General features: G+C 35.2%; 2 protein-coding genes across 2 annotated transcripts in view; both read right to left on the bottom strand.

The window, feature by feature from the left end:
- The window catches only part of LOC136042821 (MDS1 and EVI1 complex locus protein EVI1-B-like), a 60,098-nt gene that overhangs the window by 17,487 nt on the left and 17,181 nt on the right, over positions 1-25,430 (bottom strand). The gene's annotated exons all lie outside the window — the stretch shown is intronic.
- LOC136042822 (ras-related protein Rab-35-like) lies at positions 1,927-24,790 on the bottom strand. Its single transcript, XM_065727758.1, has 5 exons — positions 24,689-24,790; positions 18,138-18,312; positions 14,272-14,396; positions 11,537-11,661; positions 1,927-2,876 (listed from the first exon to the last, which is right to left on the bottom strand). Exons 1-5 carry the CDS (start codon positions 24,738-24,740, stop codon positions 2,739-2,741), a joined length of 615 nt encoding a protein of 204 aa, XP_065583830.1. The 5' UTR covers positions 24,741-24,790; the 3' UTR covers positions 1,927-2,738.

Raw genomic sequence — 25,430 nt, 5'->3', positions numbered from 1 at the left:
TGTAATTACTTGGAATCATTGTCAGATGTTTTTCTTCGTTTCTCAACTAACACAACGAACAATCATTGGGGTAAGTAAACTGACCCATATCCTCTACAGACGTTGAGACCTTCCTCTTCAAGAGAAAGAAACGTCTGACATTATCTTTCCTTACTGATTATGTCTTCTTTTGGACCCTTTTTAAACCATGAGAGCCCAAGAACTCCCCAGAGACCACCCTCTTCATTTTCTTCCTCATTGCTTTATTTAAAAATATACATATCTATGTCTACTATTCACAGGGTTCTTAGGAACAATACCATACGTATCATCATTTAAAAAGTTTACCAATAACAGAAAGGACACACTATCCTCTCGTCACACAGAAATACAAGAAGAGAGTGAAAAGAAGAGACAAAACAAAAAGACTGGTTGAATCAAAATGGTGACTAAGAGATGACAAATCTAAACTAAAATGTTTCGGATATACCATCGGCAATCATAAGAGAAAAGAGAAAAAAAAAGTAATAGGTGTTAGTTGAGGAGACAGAAATAAAAACCCATAAAAGCCAAAATACCCACAAAGTAAAACATATACTAAACAAGAATTTGATTTTTAGCTTCTTAAATCCACTTGTCTATATAAATTAAGCGTCTTTTTCTCTCTGCCTTCAGCTTAAATAAACAGCTAAGCTAATCCAGCTATAAACATGAAGCTTTCTGCGAAATGATTTGTAACCGTCTGGGATGAAGATAGTCTATTCAAATCTAAACAATTATTACTGAAAAAAGGAAAACTTATTTGGAATGGCTATATTCCTTACCCCGTATAAAAGAGAAAGTAAGACAATTAAAAATAATGAAGAAAAGAAGGGATTTCGGAATATTTCCAAAAATATAGGTAGAAAATATGGTGTAGAATACGACATGCTATCTATTTATATATTTTCATTTTCTTTTAATTCTTTTATTTTTGTGTTATGAACTAAACAAATAGTGCTTACTTAAAATAAGGAATTCTGTCCATTGAAAATCTGATTGGTTCAGACTTAGAGTAAGATTCCATGATCGTTAAATTTAATTATTAAATTTGTTTGCTTAATACGAAATTTTAAATCGTGCATAATAGACACCTAATTACGTGTAAACACAAACAGTCGAAATATCAAAGAGGGACTGGGTATGAGAATTCTTAGAGGGGTTTCTAAAACTGTTCAAAAGTTCCATTTCGGTCTGCATTGTGCGAATTGAGGATAGCTTAATGAAAATTTTAGGACAGAGAAATATTCCACACCTCACCCACTGCACAGATATGTGATTATATGTTATAGATCTTGCTGGAAGCTAAACATTTATTTTAACTTCAGAAGTTAGCTTAGATTTACTAATTGGGAGCTCAACTGGAAGTTACATGAGTAAAAGCAAGTAAAAAATAACTGTAAGGTTTATGTCCTTTAAACGAAGAATAACTGACGGACTAACTAAACAAAATAGGAAAAAAAGTTCAGTAACTTTAAAAATGCAACCAATTAAAAAGGAAACGCAATTATAGAGCTTGTTCTTTCTTTATCAATCAACATTAATTCAATGTGTTATGGATGAATTCCAGCCAAAACTAAAATGGACATTCCGGTATAAAAACCCAATTCAAATTTTAAAGAAATAGAGCTTGAAATAAAGAATGAATTGTTTAACATTGGCTGTGCTTAATAAATCGTCTGCTCTGCGTAATCAGCGTCTGCGTTCGAACTAATTTATTCAAAGTCAAAGTACCTTAGTGACTATAGCTGAAACGGATATATATATATATATATATATATATATATATATATATATATATATATATATATATATATATATATATATATATATATATATATATATATATGTGTGTGTTAGATTTATTAGAACACACTGAATAAATACTTACTTCATTACGGTGGATATTATTACCAACTAACTGGACAAGAAACTACGCAAAATGCCCGAATTTAACAAACAAAGAATAAAACCTTATTTGAAATTAATACAAGAAACATTCAAGCATATCACAGAATGCAGAAAAAAAATGAACAATGACACTTAAACAAAATACTTTAAGCATTTAAATTACAGATAAACTTCAATGCTACTTTGTCAAAGAAGCTATTCTAGAACAATTTTGTAATTCTTCCTTTGTCAGATTATAATTATATACATAGCAAATCGAAAGCTTGGAACACTAATAGACATAAACTTTGGACTTAGTAATGTGACTAAATATTCCAAACACACCTATGGTTCCATAAAACACACACTAGAATGAATAACAAATCGTCATGTCCAAAACGAAAGGGCGTATCTGGCACGTGTTTTGAGAATGAGTTGGAAAGTGAGAAAGCTCCTTCAAGTGGCATCTCTATCAACTGGTCACAATTGCACAGACGTAATAGAAAAACTAAGCTTTAGTATTTTTGCTCAGAAGCTACCTGACCATTTATTTACTTTAGCAAATACTATACCGGTAAGTCAAAGTGAAAACTCTTTTTTTCGGTTTTTCTTAAACTATTTCAGATTTCTTCTTATCAATATTTCAAAGAAAAACCTTTCATAGTAAATACCGTGAAACGCTTAATTTAACCCAATTAGGTAATTATGAAACTTGGAGATACACTCTTTCATTTTAGATAGGACAAAATTGTGCAGTTCTTTGATGTGGTTTTCAAGGCTTTCATTGGCAGTTACGTGAGATCTGTTTTTACAGTCCTTGAAAACCCGATTTACCGACAACATTTATTCTTCTTTTGTTGAGCATCTCTTAAATTTATTTTATGCTTATCACTTGGTTCTGCAACTGATTGTCGGGTCTTCTGTTCCAATTTTATTCTTAACACATTTCTTGAGATGCACATAAACATCTGCAAAACAAAAAGAGTAAAACTCATCTTTAAATCAATAAAATTTAATTGTATGTTAATACAATTTATTAGAAAAATTACAATATTTCACAAAACCACATTTTGGGGTGAAAACTTTTTATTTAATAAGTCATAAAATGATTTTGAAGTGTGTATATTCGTTTCATAATTTAAGGCTGAAATTATGGCCATTCACTTATTTATGCTTATTTTAAAGTCGTGATATATTTATTCTTTCTCCACTAAACATATTCTAAAAGGAAAAACACAGCGGGGAATTCATTGCGCAAGACAACCTGTACACGGAGGTTCTCAGCACGAATCAACTTATTTTTCGCACCACTTTGGTGCTTCTGTTTCTATAAATAACATGGACCTCGAGAACCTCTTCAAAACAATAGTCTCAGGTTAGTTTTACATTTCAGTTAGAAAAGTGCTAGTCTAGTTAAATTTTAGCTCTGATTACGTTTCTATTTTTAAATTCAGATAGCTAGATGTTTAGTCAAAAGGACAGTATAGCGATCCCAAAGTTTTACCTTTCGTAAACGTTTGAAAAGACCTCGGTTTCTTTTTAGAGGAAGCTGAAGATGCGCCTTGTGAATTGGTGTGGCAAAGATTTTGTTGCACACATCGGATATGCATTAAAAATGAAATACAATTCCCATCGACTGATAAAACTAACAGGCAAAATCGTGCAACATCGCTGAAGAATTCAAATTTGAATTTAAATATAGCCAGAATGATTGAAACACTTCATTGTTGCTCTTTTTTTATCTATTAAGGGTTTTCATTTACACTGAACAAACAAATACATCAACCTCCAGAAGCAAACTCGCTTAGATTAACCTCCTTTAAAAAAAAACAAACAAAAAAACAACAACAACACATATTTACATTGCTATCGACCAACAGAAAAAAAATACAAGAAGAAACGGCAGAAAAAACGATGAAATAACAAAAGTAGTTCAATCTCACTAAAAAAACACGTAAGAAACGCCAAGAATATCGTAATCGTCATTGTTTCACTACGACACTACAGAAAAAAAAAAAAAAAAAAAAAAAAAAAAAAAAAAAAAAAAAAAAAAAAAAAAAAACAGTGACAAATCACCCAAGAGAAAAATTGCTAAGATTCAGTATATTCAACGAAAAACCGATATTTTCAAGCTATTACTAAAACTAGGTACATTGTCCTCTGTTAATAACTCACTCGGTAAAATGTAGCAACCATCTGGTTCAACATGATGAACAGAAAAAAATATCCTCGAATTACAGTCGATTATCGGTGGAGATAACTCCCAGTCAGGGACGTTTCAATGAGGCAATGTGGCAATAATCCACGCTGTTATTTTTAACACAAATTGCGATGAGTAAAAATATATACTCCATGGAGAGGCAGAATATATTATTTAAAATGTCTCTGTCTCATTGATGCATCTCTTTTTTACCTTCAAAAAGCACTCTGACGGATGAATTCTGCATCGAACACAGCAGGGGTAAACGGATTGGGAACGTACTTGACTAGACAGTACTACAATATAAAAAGTAAGGATGAAAAGTAGAGAAATATTAAGACCTTATTGGGTCATAATGAAAAACTGCTTTAATTTTCTCCTAATTCTAATATTCTTTGCAACTTAGACGCAAAACAGTTCTATGTGGAATTTATAGCTCAGGCATTCATCTTTGAGAACATAAAGGTATTTAAAAACCTTAGTCGTTTAATTCAAGTATCACCGAGTCACCTTTCGGTAGATCATGGACCGTAATTGGTGTTTGTTCCAGACACTAGATATTGAGTTTTGTTCAACCTCAGTTTGTTAGCTCATAGTCCAACTTTCAATCTGGCTCGCATCCGTAATAAGCGTCTCCATGAGTTACTTTTCCGGCTTCGTGAACAGCTTAAAACGAATATCACCCGTAAATCGCGCTATAATTAACTTTATAATGTCATTTACAGACACAGCCAGGTCAAATGACAAACTTCCAGAGCTCTAGATAGGTCGTTATCAAAAGTTAAAAACACCAAGCTCAAACCTTCGTGGAACACTATTCTCAGCCTTCTTTGTACCCAAAACGGTACCACTGGTGTTCCCATATAAAGGCATGGTTATAAAGGAAGGACCTTGAAAGGTAAAAAAAGAATTCACTCGAAATGGCCAATTATTAAGTTGATCGAGCAAAATGCCAAGGTTAACCAAATCAAGATCAATTCACAATATCAAGATAAACAAAAGCCACTTTCCAACCAGTGTCCAGGGTTATCATTTAAGACCGCCATGAAAAATAGCCCTGTCTGGTAAGAAGACATACTTTTTCGAAGTTCGATTTGGGAGCATCCGTTACTCAAGATACTCCACCATTTTAGCCTTAATTTTCTTCTTGGAAACTCGGTAAAGAGACATAAGTTCCTTAACTTAACATTCGGAGAAGAAACATAAGTAAGAAATTATGGAAAGAATTGTCATCACCTCATTCAAATAATAGCATAACTTAAGCGGAATTGAAACAATAAGACAAAATGCCACACTTTATAAACTGATTAAATAGGTACACCAAATGTTCCGATATAATTAGAAAGACATGCTTCAAAACTTTCAGAGGAAAATAACAAACTGCTGGCGACATTAATTTTCATGCTCCTAACTATCTTGTGGAGTTCTAGAACATTTAGTTGACACAAGTAAGCACAAACATAAATAGCCATGGGATAAAACCGATCAAAGGGCTCTTCTTCATGGTTCAGTCACCTTTTCAGTAGGAACTCCCGCCGGGCTACTTAGCGCGTCTCCAGGTAGTAGATAGGGGAATGCTCTACATATATGTGGGGTACCTCCATGGGTATGGAGGCGTGGATCAAGGGGAACCTAATCCCTAGGGGTCCATAATTGAAAATACAGAGCCCTTGCCCAGGGGGGTCATAAATACAGGCAGAGGCGGAAGAAAGCCCCTTTAATGTATACTGTAGAGGGCTATACACAGGGTCCGTCTGTTAGAAACGTTCTTCCTATAATGGGTTGAATTAGATGGTGCAGCAGAAATCCGTCACGGCACGATTCTGGGCAGGAGGACAACTGCGAAAGGGCGAAAGATTTATGGACAACTCTGAAATTTGTGGAGAGCGAGTGGCTTGCCCCCACCACCCACTCAGCCAACATACCAATGAATTGGGGAACCGTTGGTCAACAAAATTCCCACGAAATACCATGGAAATGACGGACTAAACAAAACAACCTATGCTACAGCATCCCCGGAAAGCAACACGTCAAGACTACCAGCGGTCTTAACGAAAAGTGGGGTGGGGGGGTCGGTAACAACTAAAACATCGATATAGATGATGAAGAGAAATCTAAGAATTAGAACTTAGAATATATGTTCACTAAAATGTTACATAACACAGTCTTTTACAGTCAAGGAATTCATCCAATATAACCTAGACATTCTGAGTTTTGTTGAAACCAGATTGAAACACAAAGGTAGATTGACGATCAGAGAGCCAGAAACAGCAGACGTAAATTATTTCTATAATTTTGGCTCTAGCGACGGCTCTAGAGGTCATGGTGTCAGATCCATTCTCAGTGAGAAGATCCAACCAACAACGTCGGAATGGCATCCAATATTTAATTGAATAGCAAAGACCCGCCATCAGAAATGCCCATTCAACGTCACTGTAGTAGCAGCGAATGCACTTGCTCAGGATTCACTGACCGTCTGAAAGGCCATTTTTATGGCAAAATAAAGGCAGTCCTTAACAACTGTCCTAGCCGGGTCCAACTTATAATTCCAGAAGATCTCAACGCAAGGGTATGACATCGTTCTGACCAAGCAGATTATTTTAAAATTTCAAGGTTTTTTCATTAGCACAAAATATAGAAAAACAAAAAATCTTCAAATAGAGCTAGTAGAAATCTAAGGTCGAATCGAAGTCTTATCTAATATTAAAAAAAAATTATATTCACCAAAGGACACAAATAAAATAAACAAAGAAGGGAAAAAATAACAAAAATAAAAAACATGACAACTTTGAGCAGGAAAGGGACAATGGAGGCTACCCCAGCGTAGCATATTCACAATACATAATGCAAACAAACAGCGGATGACAAAATCATTGGACCAAAAAATCAAGCAAAAAAATCAAAAAAGCAACGCAAGGAGCAGCCACGAAGATACTCAGAAAACGAGTCAAAACCACAAGAAGTGGTGCACAATGGAGACACTTCAGGCCTTTCCAGACAAGTCGTAAGCCTGACTAGATAGAGAAAAATCCAATCGGCTTCGGGAGAAAAATCACAGACTTGCTAGGAGAGACAAGAGCAGATACTGCAAGAAGATTGCAACTGAGCTGGAAGTTGCCAGAAGAAATGCTACTCGAAATCAATACCAGATTCTTAAACACCTCAAGTGAATGGGGAAATCTAATAGCTGAAATTATACCGAAGATGGACGAAACTGTAATATCACTGTCACTGAATATCGAAAGGGAATGAATCGCTGGGCAGAACACTTTCCCGAAACCTTTTAAATAGACATGACTAGCCTTTCCCAGAACATGTACCACCAGCGAGAGGACCTGAACCAACCAACCAAAAATCAATACCCCGCTGATACTTCCCCGCCTATACAATTGAGGAAGTAATGAAAGCGGCAAAATCGTTTTAGGGCTATAAAATGCCAGGAGAAGTTGAATTATAAGCAGAGATCTATAAATCCAGCCAGCTCTTCAAAAACATGTTCAAGGACCTCCTCAACAAGATCTCGAGGAGCGAGTACGTCCCCCAGGATGACAGGGATGCAGCAATCATTCCAGTATGTAAGAAGGGCAACTAATGCTGGTATCATAATGTGTGGTGACTTTAATGACTTAGATGCCAAATGGCTAAGTAATTCACTATCACTTAAGCAGGTTGTCAATGTGCCCACAAGAGGTAACCGTATGTTGGATCTCATTTTAACCAACAGTCCTGAATATTATAATACTCCAGTTACATTACCCCCATTAGGTTTGAGTGATCACCTGTGTGTTGCTTGGACACCCAATCATTTTATCCCAAATAGACAAATAAATAGTGTGGTGTACAGGCCTTTCACACCTGAACTCGTAAATCTCTACAAGAAATGGCTCACAGATCATGACTGGCGTGATATTCTCTCATTGTCTGACGGTGACAAAATGGCAAGTTTATTCTGTGAGGAACTGTTCGAAAAATACTGTTAACTTTTCCCACAAAAAAAAATATGTGTGAAATCTAATGATAAACCATGGATTACTCAAGAGATTCGGAATCTGATAAAAGTGAGGAACGAATTGCATTTAACTTGACCCGTAAAAGATTTCAAAAGAGTAAGAAAATTAATTGTATATAAAATAAGATGTTCTCGTAAGCAGTATGGGTCTAAAATAATAAGCAAAATATATAAATCCAACACAAGGAAGTTCCATGACTTAGTTCAGAATATTATCGGGAAAAAAGTAACCAGAGTTGAAGTGAGAGATGTCAATGGTAAACCCCTGTTACCTAGTGAAATTAATGACTTTTTTCCATCTATTTGTAAAATTCATCCGCAACTAAGAAAATTACCAACGAATGATTCAGTTTCAAATATCACTATACTAAAAATTTGTTCAGTTGCTAAAAAGTTAAAAGCACTTGATTCTCGTAAATCTAGTTATTCTAGTGAGATACCAATTAAGTTGATTATTGAGTGTGCTGATCTTTTATCTACTCCTTTAACGGGAATTTTCAACCAGTGTTTTATTGATGGTGTTTTCCCATGTATTTTTAAACAGGCGTATGCAACGCCAATCCCCAAATGCCAGGCACCTAAAAATATAACCGAGATGAGGCCGATTTCGAAAACTCAAGCTCTCTCAAAAGTATTTGAAAGTTTTATTTTTGATTGTTTATTTGAGGACATGAATGATAATATTGATCCCCAACAATTTGGATTTAGATCCGGGCATAGTACTGTTAATTATTTGATTGCATTGTTGGATACTATCCTTAAGCACTTAGAAAATAATGGGGCCTATGTTGATGCATTATTTGCAGACATAGTTAAGGCTTTTGATAGTCTTGATCATAATGTAGTTGTGGAAGAAGCAAAGGCTATGGGTGCCCGTCCATTTGTTGTACGAATGCTCGCTAGTTTTCTTTTTGAAAGATCTCAGTGTGTCCAACTTCCTGATCATGAGCCATCTGAATTTGTAAATATTTTTTGTGGTTCGCCACAAGGGACTAAATTAGGCCCGCTTTCTTTTCTTATTGTTTTTAACCGTATTTTAACAACAATACGTGAGCGTTTTAAATTTGCTGATGATTTAACTATTTTATCACTGCGACTAAGCCCTCTGACTACTGAACAGTCTGACTTGATCAAAATCTATCATGATCTAAAAGCTGAATTAGGAAAGGTAAAACTGACGGTCAGTGAAACTAAGAGCTCTTATATGACATTTTCCTTCCTAAAGGGTAACAACCGCTCTTCTCATAATTCCATACTACCAACAAAGAAAACTGTTAAAATACTTGGGATTCTTTTGGAGGATGATTTAAGACGGAATTCGCACGTTGACTATCTGACTAAAAAAAGCGCCTCGCTTTTACATTCATTTTCCAACCTAAAAAGATTTGGTACACCAACTGAGGTTTTAAAGTCTGTATACTGCAGCTATGTTAGACCTTCTCTTGAGTATGCATGCCCTGCTTGGCATCCGGGATTGACTAAAGATCAAACAGATAGACTTGAGACGATACAAAAAAGAGCTGTAAAAAATATGCTTGGACAAAACTACTCAACTTACGAAGATGCACTGAAACAACTCAATTTGGACTCACTTGATAGTCGTAGACATGGCTTAACATATAGATTTGGACTAAATTGTTAAAATTCCCCAACTCACTGTCGTCTACTACCCAACTGTGTGAGCCCCCCAACTGAAGGACCAGTTACTAGACTCCGACAAATAAAAAAGAATTGTCCACAGTAACTGACTTGCTCAGCCCATAGTACTGAGAGATATCGCAAATCATTTGTTCCATATTTTACCCGTAATTTTAATAATATTGACGCGACTAATATTTAATGTTTGATTAATATCTGTTTGATTAATATAATGTTTGTTTTAATTTTCCTGTGAGTGTTTTTAAAGGTATAAATTATTTTTGTCATGACATGCTAATGCTAGCTCCGGCTATTGTAGTGAATAAATATATTCTATATTCTAAGATGGATTGCAAAAATTATCTAAGCATCTCCATCCTGAAAATGGACAGAAAGATTTCGTCATTGTTGTCGTGAATATATTTAAATCCAAAAGAGAGCAGAGAACAAGAAACGAATCAAGCTGATTTTCATACGGGAATGGATTGCGTAGATCACATTTTCCAGCTTCGGATTCTTCTGTACTAGCACTATATCTATAACCAAGAAATCACAGCTATCTTTTTGGATTTTATAGCCGTATTCGACTATGTACTTCGGCTGCTACTATGAGAAACCATGTTAGAAGACATGCTTGTGTCCCACCAAAGCAGGTGAGCCCCATGAAGGCCTACAATGAAAACATAAGTAACAAAATCTGCGTGTATGGAAAGGTCGCAGAGCTCGCCAAAATCGTCTACGGCGTACGACAAGGCTGCGCAGCTTCACCAATCCCTTTTAACTACACAACATAGTGGATCTTCAAAAACTCCATGAGAATAAAAGATGAAATCGAGCTAACCAGTGATGGGGAACTAGAGGACATTGTATACGCAGACAATTACACACTCCTCGCTGAATCAACCACCCAAGTCCCGGACATGTTGGAGAGTGGCAACCAGTGCTATCTTGAAAATTTAGCGCATATTTTAGGGATACATCTAAAGAACCCTGGTCTAAATCTGTATGTAAGACAGTACCTTGCAAATCTCGAAAAATTAGTAAAATTTCAGCATTAATTAAGATAACTATCTAAAAAGATAATCAATATTACTTTTATTTTTGATGGTTTTTTGTTGCTCTATTGGTTGCATAAAATTACATGATCCACATCAATGATGCATAAGAGCATAAACAGTGAGGTCTGTACACAAAACGAGGCTCTGTTTATTATCTTATGTGGAAATTATTTACGTCAATATTTACATAAAAAAAGCAAATTATAATATATGGTAGGATAAATTATTAAATAATGAAATTTCATAACTCCTCCACCCTGAAAAATCTCCTAGCTTAGGTAATACTTTACATAGTTTCTAATAATTGGCTTTTTGGTGCCCCAAAGATAATTTTTTATGTAAATAGCTATTCAATCATTGCATTTTCCGTTAGCATCAAACAATCCCCCATTGGCAAGAGGTTTTGTGCAGTTTCACTAAGTACAGACTTCACTATTAAATTCCTTTTTCTAGTTCTTTGTCAACTGTAGTATATTTTCTACCGAAAACATAGCCAACAATGCTCATTTTTATGTAGTCTTTCACGTTCCAGGAGGAGGAGGTCAAGCCAGGTACCTGGTTGACATATCCTTCAACTAGTCCTTTGGTTAAAACAGCCTTATCCTCCTTGTGGTTAATGAGAACAAGACCTTGCTATTGTCTAAAAATTTCATTCTAAATTAAAAGATAAATCAAAAAAGAAAAAGTTAAGAACAGACCTCTTATAAAGAGAAAAAAACTTACATCTTCAACATTTTTATTGTCTTTGGCACTGGTTTCAAATAATGGTACTTTCATTTGTCTAGCAAACCTCTCGGCGTCTTCAGTCTCAACTACTTTACGTTCTGGCAAGTCATTTTTATTTCCAACTAAAAAAAAATTATAGTTTTTACTAAAATAAAACCTTACAACTAGAAAAAAGGAAATACTGCACAGTCATTAGTACACAAGAGCAAACTTTTTTTTTCAGAAATCAACAGCGAAAATAGTAGAAATATAATCAGAGAAATAGTAGTTTACTCAAAACCGACATAACTGAGTAATTGAAAAAGAGATTAAATTCGACCACCAAAATGTTTCTGCTTTACATCGTGTCCAACCAGAAGACCTTTTTAGAGAAACACTCAGGGAAAGATTTTCTTTCTTCGTTATAAAAGCACACTTGATTTCAAAAGGAGCTGAAATAGGGACTGCAAATCACCAAACCACAAAATTATTCAAGTGAAATTATTATAGTGTTATATCTCTATACAAGGTTCGGAGAAGATGCAAATTAAAAATATTGACTTCTCTAGTTTGATGCTTATACTAAAACAATTTCATAATTATGAAAAAAGGTATTTTCATGAAGAGTACAAAGAAATACCAAAAATGAAGAAGCAAAATTGAATGACTAATTAATGAGGATATTAGGCTCTAATGATAAAAAAGATACTTAGGTCAAATTATTATTTAATATAATAGGGCCTTGAGGTAAACATTATTTTTTACTATTACCTTTCTTTTGCTGCACTGAAGGTAGGAAGTGAGACTCAGTATGGAATCAAAAGTTAAATAGGGTTTGTCCAACCCCGTTAATGGATTATTTTGATGTCCTAAGAAACATGGCAAAGACTATGAAAGAAAATGGTATCAAATAGGAAAGTTAAAGTCACCTAGACCTATAATTTGTGGATTATCGGACTATCCCGAACGAACTGTTACTAAATTAATGAATTTTAGAAGGTTTTGACAGTTCAGGGCTACAAAAAAGGGTTTGGAAAGTGATGTTAAGACCACAAAGTCGCTTAGACTAGGAATAAAATGGGAGTTGATGTTACGTAACGAGAAAATCGAACAAGAAGATAGGCCACTGAAGTGGGAAGTAATATTATTAAAGATTGTGGATATAGTGAAGATGTAAAAAGTAGAATATCTAAGGACTGGGGTACAAGAATAGGAAAATAAAAGTGCGAACCAAGATTAGAATACTAGAAGCGACAATAACAACAGTGGTCAAGTATGACTCTGAAACGCATGTGCTTCGAAAGACTGGCGGAGATTTGTTCACTATTTTACAAAGGAATTGCCTAACGACAGTTTAGGTATTCGTTTGACTGATCGTATATCGAACAATGGGCTATACGAAAAATACGGTTCATTTTTTTACTTTCTGGATCTAGAGTCAAAGAAAGTTTCAGAGGGCTAAACCACCTTTACTGAAGGAAGATGATAGACTGCCAAAGATTGTGCTTTTTGACCTTCCGTCTTAGGCCAAACAAAAAGAAGGTGGTCCCAAAGTGGGATGGGAAGGGTTATATGAAAGGGTTTAAATGAAATTGGAACTTTATGGGATGGGAGAAAGTGAAGCTTTTAGTAAATTGAGTTGGAGAAAGGTTCACATCTATGTTGGCCTTAGAGGGATTGGTTTTAGTTTCAGTAGTAGTAACTTAGTTATGGCTTGGTCGTTTCTTATAATCCAGGATGAAATCAAGAAACAAAAAAATCTACACTGCTTTGAGTAGGCCTCTACCGTCGCTGTTACGCCAAAATATCCTTATCTGACAGTTTCAAACTTCTGAAATAATTACTGAAAACCGTTTGCTGAGCTGCAGTCAAAGGGACAATCAGCATGGCGATGCATGTTCAATCCCACTTCAACCCTCCTATTCTACATTATACTGCCAACTTCTCTTTGACAATGGCATTAGCAAACAGTTTTGGGTAATTATCTCGGCAGCTTCAAAATGTCAGATTTGGCGTTTAGGCGTAACAGCGACAATGTGTTTACTTCCTGTGTATTTTTTATGCGTGTTCGTTATTATTTCATGTAAAACTCAATGCATTAGCCGTTAAATTTGACAAGAATTTTACAGGACATTAAAATAAAATTAGATTTTACTACTCTTATGAAATGAAAAAGTTTGTTAAATTTCCAGCAACTTTTGGCATGTGCGATTCATTTTGATAATCAACAGAAACTGCTCAAATTGGTTCTTCTGTTTTCTTAAGTTAGCATTTTAAGCATACGATGTAAACATGAAGCCGTTGTCCATCCCCATTCAAAGTGAGCAAGAAGAAATTGCCCACTGAAAAAAAAACTGCTTAATTAAAAGCAATAAGCAAGAATGCTCTAACCCAATTATTAAAGGAAATTGAACACGACTTAACATACATGATAAGTCTATGGGCTGTTTCAAAGGAAAACTGTTTCTAATAGCAGTACTAGTGGATAAAAATCCATACCAATATTTGAAACATTCACAACAAAAATACCTGATTGTCTGGTGTAACCTGGATCTCAATTTGAATCACAAGCCACTATTGACTGCCCTAAGCTTTGAGCAAAATTTTTTCGGACTAATGAAAAGCGGATATACATACCTTTACCCTTGTACAGCTGGATCGTACAAAATCAATAGGTAATTTTTAATAAATTTATGAAGTAAAACTACATGTAGCTATTAAAAAAAAGGTAATTACATCAGTTTAAAATTTACCTAGGACCTTGCAAACACTGTCACAATTTTGATCGATTTCTTGTAGCCATCGCTTTACATTCGCAAAGGTCTGGCCATTTGTGACATCATAAACAATTATTACACCATGTGTGCCGCGATAGTACCTAAAATGAAATTTAAGTCAAAAATCTGCTATCATAATAAACAATCAAAATGAATCAGTAATTTTTATTGAAGTATAGGCCTACATATACAATTAATTTTTCAGAGAGATTTCGGCAATATATCTTGGTAAATATATTTCTGTGAGTAAGGCTGCTACAGAAAACTAACAAGAGAATACCTGCAGAGCTAAAACCTAAGAATTTTCTAATTAAATTTTAGCCGCATTTCTTCTTTGGCAGAAAATTCTTAATTTATCAATCTAACAAGAATAGAAATGGAGTTTTCACTGTAATGAGTCTTTTTTTACACTAGACTGATGTTCTATCCAAAAACCGCACTTAGAAGGGCACAGCTTCAAAGAAAAGACAAATCCAGATGTTTTTAGAAGTTTGGGCCATTTCTGACCAACATTGAGTAGTGTAAACTTAAGCAATTCATATTTACAACCGAATTACAAAAGACTGAGCTTGGATCCAAGTGCAAACACCACTGACACTTAAAAGGAGGGGATGAGAGAAAAAAAAAACAACTTCTTGGGTGCATAAAATGCGTTAAAAAGGGTTTTAAACTAAAGAAGTTCCAATTGAAGAGGCTTTCGGACCAAACTTACGAAGATATACCATCCCCCATATACAGGTGACTGCAGCCTACTGAGCCAAAATAAATGAACGTGGTTTACTTTTTTCTAGACCTATCTTTTGAGATATTGATCTTTCGTGAATTATTACGGCTTATGTAGCCTTTGGTATAAACAAAAAGAAAAATATGACAGAAAATTTTTAAAAAGTAGAGCAGAAATGAATTTGGCATTACTTACTAAATCATACGTAGGGTTCATCAAGTTAAGATTAACTTCAAGTTAATTTTACACTCATTCTAAATTTTAAATTATTCAATTTTACTGCAAAGTGGTAGCTATTGAAGAGCTGAGAAACGCAAAGATATGATAGCTAAAAAAAAAGAATAGAACAGAAAGAAAAGACATATTCAATGTGCAAGTCTGAGGAGTATATACTGTCTTGCAATGCATGATAACCGTAATTACAAAACCATGAAGTGAGATAAGTGGTAAAATTAAGTGAAGAGAAAATTTATTTTCTGGGTAAGATACTCCAAAAAGGGTTTAAGATCCAGATTAAGTGTTTCCAAAAGCTAACTTTAAATTATATTTTCTAGTTCGTTATTCAATTTTTCAAACAGAAATTGGCTAAACAGTAAAGCTGGGTAGTTGAATTCATTTTTAGCCTTTCTTTTAAAATCATATGTACATTTTATTTTCCTGTTTTTCATAAATTTGGTCATTCATGTTTCTAGGATAACCCCTACTAATTGAAATACCATAACAAAAACTTCGTCAAGTAATTTGGAAAAGTTAATTTCAAAGCTCAATCCACCAATGAAATGATTGCTCATTTTTTAACATTAATCGGGCGGTTTGACACAAACGAATAACAAACAACAATTATTATAATAATCGTTGTTTGTTTACAATAAATAGGACATTCCAAATTATTATTTTTTTAATTAATCGGAATACATAAAATTGGAAAGCGATTTTCTTCAAAAAATTTTCATCTTATTTTCTTCAATCTTTCAAAAAAACATCAATTTCAAAATCTCTTTAATTCTAAATGGTTGATATATCGTCCACACTTCTTCATATAAGAAAATATGAACCCAATATTTTGTTTCTATGTAACCTTAATGTATGTTTCCCGGAAATGAACGAATTACTTCCATCAACAGTGACTTATATAAATAAATCACAATTTTATTACTGACATTAGCTAACTGTCATAACTGTCATAGCAAAACACGGGAGAAGAGATTTTATGCTAAAACACATACAAAGTATAATCCATAGAATACCATTGAACTGTGGGTAATTTTATATTGGTTAAAAAACACCAGGATTGAAATGATAGACTTCAACAGCATAAACTTTTAGGTTTTATAAGTGAACTAACCGACGACCCCCCTCCCCTTACTTTCTCTTCCCTAAAACTGGTATTCCTACTTCTTGGGCAAATCTTGATCTTCCTGATAGAACAGAAAGCAACCCAGTTTTAGCGAAGAATACCTTCTCCGTCCTCTAAAGAATTGTACAAAGAGCATGCTCCCTAATAAATGACACAGATTTAAATTGATCAGCTTCGTCAGCCGCACAGCCACAAGCTGGAAGTCAATAAAACTTGAGCCAGTTTTCCTTAAAGAACATTTTTTTTCTCTAATACGTCTAGAATCTCTCTAGCACTGTAGAAGAAACATCAATAGAATACATACAAACCTAAGGAGAGTTACAGCAACAACTCTTGCTGAACACCTTTTCGATTTCTCCCACCATTGTATAGATTTAGAAAAAGGAAATATTTAATAGAACCATTTGTCTTTTACAAAGTCTCAGAGAAACAATAGAGCTTAGAAAAGAATTATTAATAGAGATTTGAAGATAAACAGAGACAAAGGGAGATTCCAGAATAAACTGTATTTATCACATTAAAACTATGATCAGATGAGTATTTCTTATAATGGAAAAATAAATGGGATTCGGTTTGAGATCAAAATCGTTATATTAAACTGCAAACGAGTTTTTTCTACGGTTGATTAATTTTACAATTGCACAACACAGCACGAAGGATAGCGAAGATGGAATCTGATTGTTTGAATTGGTTAAGTTTACAATTGCAGAACACAGCACAATGGATAGAAACTCCTGTGGTCCCTTCATGGAAATTTTCTTCCCTCATGATAAATTCCTCCATGGAAATATCCTCCCAAGTAACCCCCCTTTAAAGTGAAAACTTCGGAGGACAACTGCGACAGGGAGTCATATCCAGTTGTATGAACAACGGCCTCTGCAAAGGGCTGCCTCGATCCTTACAAGGTTCCTTACACACTAAACAAGGCTAAAAATGATCGACCTCAGAGACTTTTTTGGCCTATTTCTAAACAAGACTAAAAATAAAAGACATCAGAGACATTTATTTACTAGAGATGATTAGTGAAATAATTAATCCAATTTTTCAAAAGTACTGTCATTTAGAGTTTTTTAACAGATGTTTTTTAGAGTTTTTGTAAATCACTGCATTGTATTATTGTGGAGTTTCTAGTTGACTGTAATACACTTTATAAAACAGCAAAGTTGTTTTAATATGAACTAATTTTATACAGTTTTATAATACGGAATTTCATCAAGTTCCTCCTGTCAGCACTTATTTTGCTGCATCTTATGCAATTCACCATAGAGGGGAGTTTCTTTAACTTGCTCTTTTTAACATTACACCCTTTAGAAGTTCTTTTTAGATGTGGGGATTTTGTCCCTTTTTTATAATTTGTTTTCCCGTTGAAACCAATCTCTGGATGTGAAATAAAATATTTTGACTATTGCTGTTTGCTTTGTCACTGTCAAAATTGAATTTTTTCTCATTCATCATTAAAAAAAAACGAAAACAGTCAATTTTGCAGATGTCTCAAGCTGATGTGCCAGGGCTCAAAGCCACACGCTGCGTCTCATGCACGAACTAAGGCCTTTTTTAAGGGGAGGCTATTCTTTGAGAAAAGAGTGAATCAAGCAAAATTACAGAAAAAAACATTCAAATTGGGCAGACCCAGGTCTTCAAAAATTTTCGGTATGTGTTTTTATTAGAGCCAATCAAGCAGTGTACCAATAGTCGTTGACTAAAATAGGCTTTTTCCACTGAAAAGTAGCTCTAAAATCCCTTATAAAAAGGAGAAATTACGTTGAAGTTATAGTCCTAAACCTCTCTAGGCCAGCTGTGTCCCATATTTGAAGCTTAACACGCTGTCCATTCACTTCTAATGTCTTGATCTTGAAATCCACGCCTATTGTTGCAATATAATTATGTGAGAACACATTGTCCGAAAATCTTATCAACAAAGAACTCTTGCCAACTCCTAAAAGATAAAAAGAATAAAAGGATAAGCTGTCAAGATAAACGAATAAGTCAGCAAGGAATTTTCTGAATACAGTGATAATGATATTTAAGTACTGTCTTAAGAAAATTTCTCATTAACGTCTTCTTTCACTATGATGGAAAGACAGTGAGCACTTAGTCATTATTTATGTTGATAAACTGTTCAAACTGCTTAGGGAATCTAATCAAGATTGTTAATTCAACCACAACAATAAAACAAAGCGTTAAGGTATCTTTAACTCCCCTAATAGTTGGTGCGCAGCAATGCAACGCTGTATACTAATGAATTAAGCCTCTAACGAATAAGCTCTATCAAACGAAGCTTACAAATAAGTGTATGACAAACTTTTGTCAAACAGTTCGCTAAAACGATCAATTAGTAAGCAGCAACTCGTGCTGATAGCAAATGAACTACTAGAATATAAACATATGATGGATAAGAATAATCCAAATAATTTAAAACATATTTTGTCAAATAATAACAGATATTTAGATGATATTTTGGTCTTAAATTGTAAGGATTTCATTGATATTTCTAAAAATATATATCCATCAGAGCTTACTCTTGAGCCTAGTCATGGCGCTGGTCATGAAGATCATTTCTTAGATTTAAATGTTAATATTTGTGATAATAATAAATTAAGTTTTAAAATGTATAATAAAACGGATGATTTTGATTTTGAAGTGATTAGTTTCCCATTCCCTGAAAGTAATATACACTCAAATATCACGTATTCTGCGTTTTTCTCACAGTTACTTCGTTATGCAAGGATTTGTAGTAAATAAATAACTTTATTCCTCACGCCTCTCAATACAAAATTTCTATACAACTGACACCTTTTTAAAAGAAAAATGTTATGGCAGGGCGAAGAGCGGATCGACTGCGGCATGATTTCCATTTAAAGTCGTCCTACGTTAAAAGTCTCGAGATATGGTATGTTTATGTTTAGGCTATTGGAGAAGGCTTCCAGTGATTTCATCTTTTCGACTGGGAATGGTAGTTTGTTCCAGATCCTGATGACCCGGGGTATGAACGAATGTTGGTAAGAATTAGATCTTGCAATCTTCATCTTCACGGGCTCCAATTGCAGACTGTGCGATCTTGTGTTGTTTTGGGGAGTTATTTGAACAAGCTTGTCTTTTACGTTCCCAAAATTCTCATGAACTATCTTGAAGAGGGTTTTTAAGTCTAAGATCGTTCTTCTTGTCTCAAGTTTATGGAGAGTGAGCCTTCTTAGAGCTTCGTCATACGGAAGGTTTCTGAATCCTTGAAGTCCTTTTACAAAGCGTTTCTGGACCCGTTCTATTCTGTCAATATCCTTTTTGAGATATGGCGACCAGATGACAGTGGCGTATTCAAGCTGTGGCCTGACGTAGCTTGTGTATGCTAAGATCTTTGAGTGATTGTCAAGGTATCGTAGGGAGTGACTGAGTAGCCAGAGAGTATTCGACGCTTTACGCACAACGAGGCCGATATGCTTTTCTGGTTTGAGGTCCAAGCTCAGAATTACACCTAGGTCCTTTTCACAGGTAGATTTTGTCAGGTCGATACCTTTCATTTTGTATGTGCACATCGGATTTTGGCGGCCAAGATGGACGACAGAGCATTTTGCTAAATTTGGTGAAAGTTGCCATTCTTCGAGCTTCTCTGTCAGGGCATCCAAGTCGCTTTGTATTTGTGATGATGCACTAGCTTCTCCCAGGAGCTTCGTATCGTCTGCAAACAGGCCGAAGTCGGTTTGGGAAATGGCATTTATGCAAATGTCTATGTACATGACGAACAAGACTGGGCCGAGAACACTACCTTGTGGGACGCCACTGGTTGCATCTGTCCATGTGGATAGTGTGTCTGCAACCTTGACTGCTATTTTTCTATCATTCAAGTAAGCTGAGAGCCAATTTTTTAGCTGTCCCTGGATTCCATAGACTTCAAGGCAGTGGATGAGTTTTCGCAAGGATATTCGGTCGAAGGCCTTAAGTAGATCGATTAGGATAATATATATTGGAATCCCACGGTCAAGGGTAGACTGGATGTAGTCGTGTATCACTACTAGTTGGGAAACAGTAGAACGATTTTTACGGAAGCCATGCTGATGATCTGAGATGAGGTTGTTCAATTCGAGGTGCGAGTTTAACTTTTCCACTATGACCCTTTCCATGATTTTCAGGAAAGGTGAAGTAAGGCTGATCGGGCGATAATTCTCCAGGTCACTCCGTTTCCCTTTTCCTTTGAAAATAGGTGTTACATGGGATAGCTTCCAGGAAGTAGGAAACTTGCATTGCTCGAATGAGATTTGGAAAAGTATTGCCAGAGGTTCACATAGCTCGTCTCTCACTTCTTTCAGGATGAAAGACGGGATGCCATCAGGATTGAGTGCTTTTGACGCTTTCATGCCCTTCATTGCTCTTAGAACACTTCCTGGCGTGAAGCCAATGCTGTGGAGCTCGCTTCCTGGGTGTGAGTCTTGGAGTTGAGGTAAATAGCCATCATCAACAGTGAACGTACTGGCGAAGAATTTTACAAGAGCATTCGCCTTATCTAGCCTAGTGCTATGGACCACATCACTTCGATCTATTAGTGTTGGTAGTTTCTGTTGCTGACCTAGCTTGCGTTTGCACAGGTTGTAGAAATCGCTTTTTGTTCTTATTTTCTGGAATTCTTCTCGTTCGCAATCTTTGTTGTAGTTTCTGATAGCTTTTCTACATTTTGAGCTGAGTTTCTGAAGCTTGGCGAGTCTACTTATGCTTCCAGAGGCTTTGTAATCCCTATATAACTTCCTCCGGTCCCTGATGAGCTTTCTTATGTGCTTGGGAAGGAATATCCTTTTTCCAATGTGTTTTTTGTTCCTGAATGGTGTGGTTTGAGTGACGGCTCGATGAAGTATGCCATAGAAAACTTCCCAGGCTTCGGCGATTGGTAGGTTATACACAAGGTTGTCCCAATCGGTATGCTCTAGTATTATTTTGAGTTTTGTTATGTCTGTTTTATGGAAGTTTAATTTAAAAGTGGGTCCATCATCCTGTGTACGAATTTTGAGTTGTTCAGCACGGACTTGGCAGTGGACAGCATGTTCGTGGTCGCTTGTAACGGGGTTAACGACTGTTTTTGTAACGAGCAGGTCTACCATGGGCGTGTTGAATACAACTTCCAAAGTATTGGTTTGACGCGTAGGCTCAAGGACACTCTGCGCTAGGTTCAACTCGCTAGTGAGGTCAAGATAGTGTATTAGTTGATCTTTTGAGTTCTGGCTTCTCATCCTGAAGGAATGATTTTTCCAATCCATTTCAGGTATGTTTAGGTCTCCGCATATCACTACGGATTTAAATTTGTTACAGATCTTCTCCAGGTAGGCAGAAAATTCACGATCTGCTGTCAGTCCCTCTCTCGGCTTCTTATAAGTAGCTGTTGACCGGTACACGGCTACAATTGCCAGGCGAGAACTATCGTTAGAAGTTGGCAAAACACAAGTTATGGCGTCTATTGTCTTATTAGAGAAACTACTGTGCTCATATATGTGTAAGTTTTCCCTTGAAAGTATCGCCACTCCACTTCCCTCTGGTTTTGCCGTGTTATCCTTCCTAAAAACTTCATATTCTGGTATTCCAAATCTAGTCGATAGTATTTTTTCATGAAACCAAGTTTCAGAAATGCAGATTACATCGTATCGAGAGTTTTCGTAGAGGAATGCTTGAAGCTCGCCGAACTTTCCAACCATACTGTGTGCGTTAAAAACTAGTAAGTTTATCTCTTTTGGCTGTTCGGCTATTGTCTCACATTCGCATTACGTAGTTTGGGAGAAATGGCTCCCACCAGAAGACTGTGCTGCTCTTTTATCTTTGTTTCTCCTGAATTCCACTCGTTTCTGAATCTGCATGCGTGTCAAATCAGGGTTAATGTATATGTTTTTTCGTATTTCATCATCGCTGGATGTCCTGAGTACTGGAGCTCCCTTCACTATTTGTTGGCGCTTTTTAAGGCTATCTGGGCTGTTGCGTTTTATAATTTTGAATTGTGTTTCTAATAGAGCGGATTTTTTTAAAAAATAGCCACATGGTAAAGATGAATTCTATAATTTTTTAGTTCATTAATTTTTTTTTTTTTTTTTTTTTTTTTTTTGCACTGTGTTAATATTTGTGATTTGGTAAATTTTATCATATTTAGTTTACCTATTGTTGCTAAAAAGAGGGATATATTAACAGGATAAGCTTGTTTTGGTGTTACTTGGTTGTTTTACATTTGCTGTTTTTTTTTTCATAGGCATGTATTTTGGGGGTGATACCTGACACGGGGATGCCATGGATATTCTGTGGTAGCCAAAACACTTGGCTGGGTAGAGAATTTAAAGTGGCGAAACCCTATAGGCCAGTGTATTCTCCTGATGAGCCCTTGTGTTGGGTTGTTGCCTCTGAATTATTTGTCTTTATTATTTTTTCTATTGTTTGGTAAATGACGACTTATACTTATTGACGACATGACTGCCTGTCCATGGATTATTCTTTACGGTTGATTGTGTTTGGCTATGCTGTTTGACCTATGTGATTGTATGGATGAGTAGGGTTAAGGCCTCATTCAAGTGCTGGTCTATATTAATCACTAATTTAGGAAAACAGTCTTCCTTTTCTCCTTCTGTCTCTTTTTTTTTTTGTGTGTTTGTGCTGTTGCATTGGTGATTTCTCTTTTCATGATATATATATATATATATATATATATATATATATATATATATATATATATATATATATATATAGAGAGAGAGAGAGAGAGAGAGAGAGAGAGAGAGAGAGAGAGAGAGAGAGAGAGAGAGAGAGAGAGAGAGAGAGAGAGAGAGAGAGAGAGAGAGAGAGATGTTGCGAAGGAAATTTTTTATACTATTGAAATGAAGAGTGAAATAAACAACAGTAAAATATTTAATATATCCCTAATATTCCTTGTATACATGAATTTACAAGTGGCATTTATGCACGAATAAAGCAGTTGTTTGTGTTTTTTTTTTTTTTTTTTTTTTTTTTTTTTTTTTTTTTTTTTTTTTTTTTTTTTTTTAACGGAGCTCTTAGGCATTTTTAGAGAAGTTTTCAATCAGCTTACCCTCACCCCAAGAACTTAAAAAAATTCGAAATGTTAAATAAGCCTCTTTTTTCATAAGGGTCACATTATACTTAGCGTGGTATGAGCAGAGTCATAAAAGACCTACTAAGACCTCTGAGATAAAAAAAAAAAGAAACAAAAAAGATAATAACTGGGATCTTAGACAAATATCAAATGTAAGCCAAAACTACTTGTTGTTGCTTGGAAGTCCTTATAATCATTTACAGTACAATTAGAGTAGGCTATGATACCTTTTAGTGGCTTCTGATATTACTCTACAACCAGCTACTTTCTTCTCGTCCGAAAAAAAATCTTTTCACCCCTTTTGACCTTTTACTGCTTTTTACTGCAAATTTCTGCGATAAAAGCGAAACAAACAAATAAATAAAACTGCTCCGAGTCCTGAACACAAACCCAGGCCTACCATAGGGAAAGTACCCGTAATGCTATTGAATTAGGTGGAAACATCTTAAATATAAATTACCATTCAAGTCCAGTAATGTTCAAGTCCCCCCCCTCCACCTTTCCCTTGGCCTTGTCCTACCAGAATGGATCATACATGCCAAGTATCAAGTCTCAAACAATATCTTATTTTCAAACATTTGAAAAAATGAGGAATGGCCTAGGTTTAGTGTCCCTAGGCTACAGCCCAGGCATGTACGCAGAATTTTTTCGGGGGGTGGGGCCGAAGGCCCCCCCCCGCGTACGTGCCAGCTACAGCCTATGCTAGCCTATTGGATAATATAGTTTTGAACATGAGAAATTAGCTGTCTCCCACACAAATCAAAATAGCTAAGCACTTTTTTATAATAATTCAGTAGCAAACAGAAACTACTTCAATAAAGACAAGTATTTCAAATGAGCTAGCCCAAAATAAAACTTCTATACCAACACTTATTTTATGGATATATTTCACCAATTTTATTTACTGGAACCATTTGTTCGGTTAGTGATTCATTGTTAGCAACTGTAGCTTAACTATTTATCACTAGCTGAAAGTGACCGATAATTGTACTGAAATGGATAAACCGTGGTAATATGAATCTGAAAAAATAGTTTAAACGCTCTTTCTATATCTTCGAATACAAAACTCTATTATAGAGAATAAAAGCCTTGAAATCCAAATAAAAAATTCAGTATTGAATTATATAACCCCAAAAAAGTTTTCTGCAGTTGCATCCCCAGACAGCAAAACAAAGTTCTGGATGCAGTCATACTCTTCTTTAGCAACGTGTGCTTAATATAAAATAATAAAATCAATACTGCATACCACTATCTCCTATGATTAGCAGCTTAAATAAATGATCATAATCCTTTGCCATATTTATTAAACTTTCTGTCCTTACGTTAGAAGAGTGAAATTAGATCAACAACCTGAAAGATAAATTATTAGTGTGAGCTTATTAATTAATGATAGTAACATAATACTAAGCATACGAGAATACAGTAAACAGTTATGCGTACTTGCACAAAGGGGGATAGGAGAAATACCCTCTCCACCTATAAGAAAACTCCAAGGAAACATCCTAAACATTTTGGCCAGAAAAGGCTCTTTCCTGTTTTCAATTCCTTTTCTGTACGATTAGGTCTGTGTACATCTACTACTATAGACTGAGACATGGAAAAAAAGTGCAATCAGAAGAGTCTGAAGAGACAAAATCAATAAATACATGAACCTAATAAAAGTATATGAGCCAAAAAAGAAGCTATGGAGTGGATGATAACACTTTAGATCTGTACTGGGTAATGCTTTTGGGATTAAACAATTTAAAATAGCTTTGACATTGTCAATTAAGGTACCCAAAACTTTCCACAGAAATGAACTAGAAAAATTGTTGGGTTATAAAGATGCTAAAAAAAAAAAAGAAAAAAAAAAGAAAAAAAAAAACTAAACAGCAGGTAGCCTGAAAAAGAAGCATTACTGCTTGATCTCTGATTTATTCATGTTGATATTCTTAGAGTTACTGATGAAAATTTTTAACTGAAAATATTGGCCAAAAATTTAAGGATGA

Source organism: Artemia franciscana, unplaced genomic scaffold, assembly GCF_032884065.1.
Source record: "Artemia franciscana unplaced genomic scaffold, ASM3288406v1 Scaffold_209, whole genome shotgun sequence".
Taxonomy (NCBI): domain Eukaryota; kingdom Metazoa; phylum Arthropoda; class Branchiopoda; order Anostraca; family Artemiidae; genus Artemia; species Artemia franciscana.
The sequence above is the reverse complement of the archived record's forward strand: the minus strand, read 5'-3'. Positions and strand labels throughout refer to the sequence as shown.

What these genes read in the sequence shown, in the direction of transcription:
- LOC136042822 (XM_065727758.1), bottom strand. Translation starts at nt 24,740, where the DNA reads ATGGCAAAGGATTATGATCATTTATTTAAGCTGCTAATCATAGGAGAT. An exon ending in GCTAATCATAGGAGATAGTG is followed by an intron (nt 18,313 to 24,688) that starts GTATGCAGTATT and finishes TTTATCTTTTAG; the next exon opens with GAGTTGGCAAGAGTTCTTTG. An exon ending in ACAATAAAAATGTTGAAGAT is followed by an intron (nt 2,877 to 11,536) that starts GTAAGTTTTTTT and finishes TTTGTTTTGCAG; the next exon opens with ATGTTTATGTGCATCTCAAG.